Here is a 3,685-nt window from a genome sequence, read left to right as displayed (position 1 = left end):
GTGCCCCGTGTTCAAGAAGAACACCCCCTGCACCCCCCCGTTTATTATTTTTTAAGAACAACACTATCCAAACCAGCCTAAATATTTCTAGGCTAGAAATTAGAAGTGTAACTCTAAAGAATGGGTACAGAAGTCATCTCAACCCAGCAGCTAGTTTCTGAGCTCGTTTAACAATACTATGCCAGGGACTGGAGAGAGAGAAATGGGGTCATGGATTAGAGCACTTGCTGTGCCCAAGAACAAGCTGGCTTAGTCACCAGCACATCTGTAACATCAGAACTGTGGGTGGTAGAGCCAGGAGGATCCGTGAACATTGCTGGCTGCCAGACTAGCCAAAAGAGTCAAGTCCTGCTGAAGGAAGAGACCCTGTCTCAAAGAATGAGGGAGAAGAGAGGATACCTCATGTCTCTCTCTGGCTTTCATGTACACACAGGTAGGAATATACCAACACACACACGCGCGCGCGCACGCACGCACACACACACACACACACACGTACCACATAAAGAATAGTATGGCAACCGGGCGGTGGTGGCGCACACCTTTAATCCCAGCACTCAGGAGGCAGAGGCAGGCGGATCTCTGTGAGTTTGAGGCCAGCCTGGTCTACAAAAGCTAGTTCCAGGACAGGAACCAAAAGCTACGGAGAAACCCTGTCTCGAAAATCCAAAAAAAAAAAAAAAAAAAAGAATAGTATGGCAAAGTTTGAGGACATTTCAGTATCTACCCTGGAGATGTAGTAGTTTTATTAAGCATTAAATTATGGAGAACATATTAACTTGAAATTAAGTATCTGGAAATAACTTGTTAGGATAATATGCAACTATTCAATGGTCAAGCTAAAAATATTTTTTAAGCACCACTGTCAAGTATTTATCCTTACTATAGGTTATGAAGATGAAACACACTACTAGTATGTATTTACTACATACTACTAGTATGTGTTTACCTGTAGACAGGTTTACCTCTCTACAAATGAATCCAAGACAATATGTTCAACTGTGTGTAAAATAAATTGTGTAACCTCCGCTGCATGCTATTAATCAACCAGATTTTATAAGCAATTGGGGTGCTAAAGGTAAGAAATGGGGTTCAAAGCTCAGCCTTAAGCAATGTCAAAAGGTGGCGATGGGTGCTGTTCCACGCCTGAATCCCAGCCTGGGAGGATGAGACAGGATGACCACAAGTTTGGGTCAATCGTGGTCTACATTCTAAACTCTAAGTCAGGTGACTACGAAGTGAGATTCCGTGTTCCAAACCTGGGGGGAATAGAGACCAAATAATGCGAGCCCACAATCCCTTGGGCTCTTGGGAAGTGGAGGCCTGTTCAAACACTGAACTTCAAGGTCATCCTCCACAGCGAGCTCAAGGAACAAGTGAGCCTTCGCCCAACCAAAACTCAAACGTGACCTAGAAAAATAAATAAACAAACACGCCCCATCGTCAGTGGGTCAGGAATCTAGACCGAGTAGCCCGTGCTCGAATTCATTCACGCCTGCTGAGACAGTTGTCCAAAAAAAAGCTTGCACTTTTCAGAGGGCTCCGAAGGTATTCGGGGTTTTTAACAGCTCTGGGCTTTACTGATCTCAAAGACTCCATAGAGAAGCTCTGGCCCTGGCGGAGCGCGCACCTGCGTGCGGAGTTCCTGGTTACTGCTCTCGGCGCTCCGGTACAGCCGCTCTGTGTGCTGCAGCAGCTTCTCCACCTCCCGCACCTGCTTCTTGCAGCTCCGCAGCTCGCGCTCCAACTTCTCCACCTTCCGCCTTAGCTGCGCCAGCTCCGGCTCGGGAGAGGCGGGCGGCGGCGAAGGCGGCGAAGGCGCCTCGGATGCCATGCGGCCGTGAGCGCGGGATCCGCGGGCGCCCGAGGGCTGCTCACGCCGACACCGGTGCCCGCCGGCCCAGCGGCCACGGGAGCGCGCGGGCAACGAGAGGGGGCCTCATACACGGCCTGCCGCGGCGGGCCCCGGCCATGGCGCCCCGAAGTTGGCGAACGGGGCTACGAGCTGGGGGACGAAGCCGAGCCCGCCCGATCCGCGCGGCCGTGAGCCAGGACACCCGCCTGGTGACAGACTCGGAGGAGCCGGAGAAACAGAGGACCAACCGGAAGCGCTCTAGTTCCGGGCTGGGCCGGAAACGCTGAGCCTGAGGTGGGTGGGGCCAAGGCGGGAAAAGGAAGCGACGGGAAGCTAGAAGGGTCTAGTAGCGCAGGTGTGCAGTTCTCTGTCCCTGGTGGCCTAGAAGTTGCAGTTTACAGATTAGTGTTTATGTAGCCCAACAGCAGTCTGTATCTTTACTTCCTGTTGTTTCCTTTGTTTTGTAATCTAGGATTTTGAGTCAGATTCGCGAAATGTTTCCTAATCCAAAGCCGCAGTTTCTTCTATTTTCCTTACAATGGGAATTTTGACATTTGACTCTGCTGGGACTACCGGGATTCACACATGGCATAGTTTTGTTAAGACCGTGTCCTTTGCATAGCTTTTTGCAGACTACCGTTGTCATCTGTCTACTTTTGAGATCTCTGTCTTTCCCATTTGAGTATTAGTCTGTTCTCATAATACAACCATATAATTGCTTTGGTTGTATAGGATACCTTTTTTAAAAATCTGAATAAAAATACTTATTTTTATACAAAGTAACCATGTAACCCAGCTATACCACTCCTGAGCCCAAGTCAACATCACAGAGAAACTTGTTGCAGTAATTACAATAGCTAACTACAGAAGCAGGCAAAGTTGACCAACAGCAGTATTAGTGTAAAATCTGAGGATCGCAAGGGGAAAAGACCAAATCCACAATTGTTCAATTAAAGCAAGCTGTATTTTGGGGTGCATTTGGGATTGGCCAGATGGCTGTCATGCCCTAAATTGGGATTTGAGAGAGCAGCCCCTGCTGGCCTCTTGAAGTTCCTTTTAAAGGAGACATCAGGTGTTCATACAGGCAAGGGAGTTAAACGTTATACATCATTAGAATAATATAATAAAAGGGAAGGAACGGCTAAGGATATACACCATGCGAATGGGGTTGCAAATAGTTCACATCAGATCTAAGAAACAGAAACTTATTCTAAATTACAAAAAGAAACTTTAAGTTGCAAGGACTTAATGCAGGACAAACAGGAACTTGTTCTTAACTGTCTTAACTGCAAACAGAACCCTTCACCTGCAAAGTATATTGCTCCAGTTTCGGTTTCACATTGAGAATTAAGAAAAATATGGCATATATATATATTCAACAATGAAGAATAAAGTTATGTTATTTGGAGGATAATGCATACAACTGGAGATAATCGTGTTAAGGGAATTAACCCAGTTCCAGAAAAGCAAATATCGTGTGGTTTTTCTTACATATGGTTCCTAGGTTTTATATTGATTCAAAAAAAATCATTTCTCTATCTGTGACATGGTATTATTATCTAGATATAAAATTAATAAAATATAAATATAGAGATAATTATCTTCTATGACAAGAAAGTAGAAGCAAGCTGGGTGGTGGTGGCACATGCCTTTAATCCCAGCACTAAGGAGGCAGAGACAGGCAGATCTCTGTGAGTTCAAGGCCAGCCTGGTCTACAAAGTGAGTTCTAGACAATCAGGGCTCTTACACAGAGAAACCCTGTCTTGAAAAACAAAACAACAACAAAAAAGAACAGAAAGAAAAAAGGAAGGAAGGAAGGGAGGGAGGGA

General features: G+C 46.1%; 1 protein-coding gene across 1 annotated transcript in view; it reads right to left on the bottom strand.

The window, feature by feature from the left end:
* The window catches only part of Aggf1 (angiogenic factor with G-patch and FHA domains 1), a 27,444-nt gene extending 25,392 nt beyond the window's left edge, over positions 1–2,052 (bottom strand). The window contains exon 1 of the mRNA XM_005356468.3: positions 1,631–2,052. Within this exon, the coding sequence (XP_005356525.1) occupies positions 1,631–1,834 (204 nt within the window). The 5' untranslated portion in view covers positions 1,835–2,052. The remainder of the gene's footprint in view (positions 1–1,630) is intronic.
* Between the last annotated feature and the right edge of the window lie 1,633 nt (positions 2,053–3,685).

The sequence above is a fragment of the Microtus ochrogaster genome, chromosome 19, assembly GCF_000317375.1.
Source record: "Microtus ochrogaster isolate Prairie Vole_2 chromosome 19, MicOch1.0, whole genome shotgun sequence".
Lineage (NCBI taxonomy): Eukaryota > Metazoa > Chordata > Mammalia > Rodentia > Cricetidae > Microtus > Microtus ochrogaster.
This window is presented reverse-complemented; position numbering and strand designations above follow the sequence as displayed.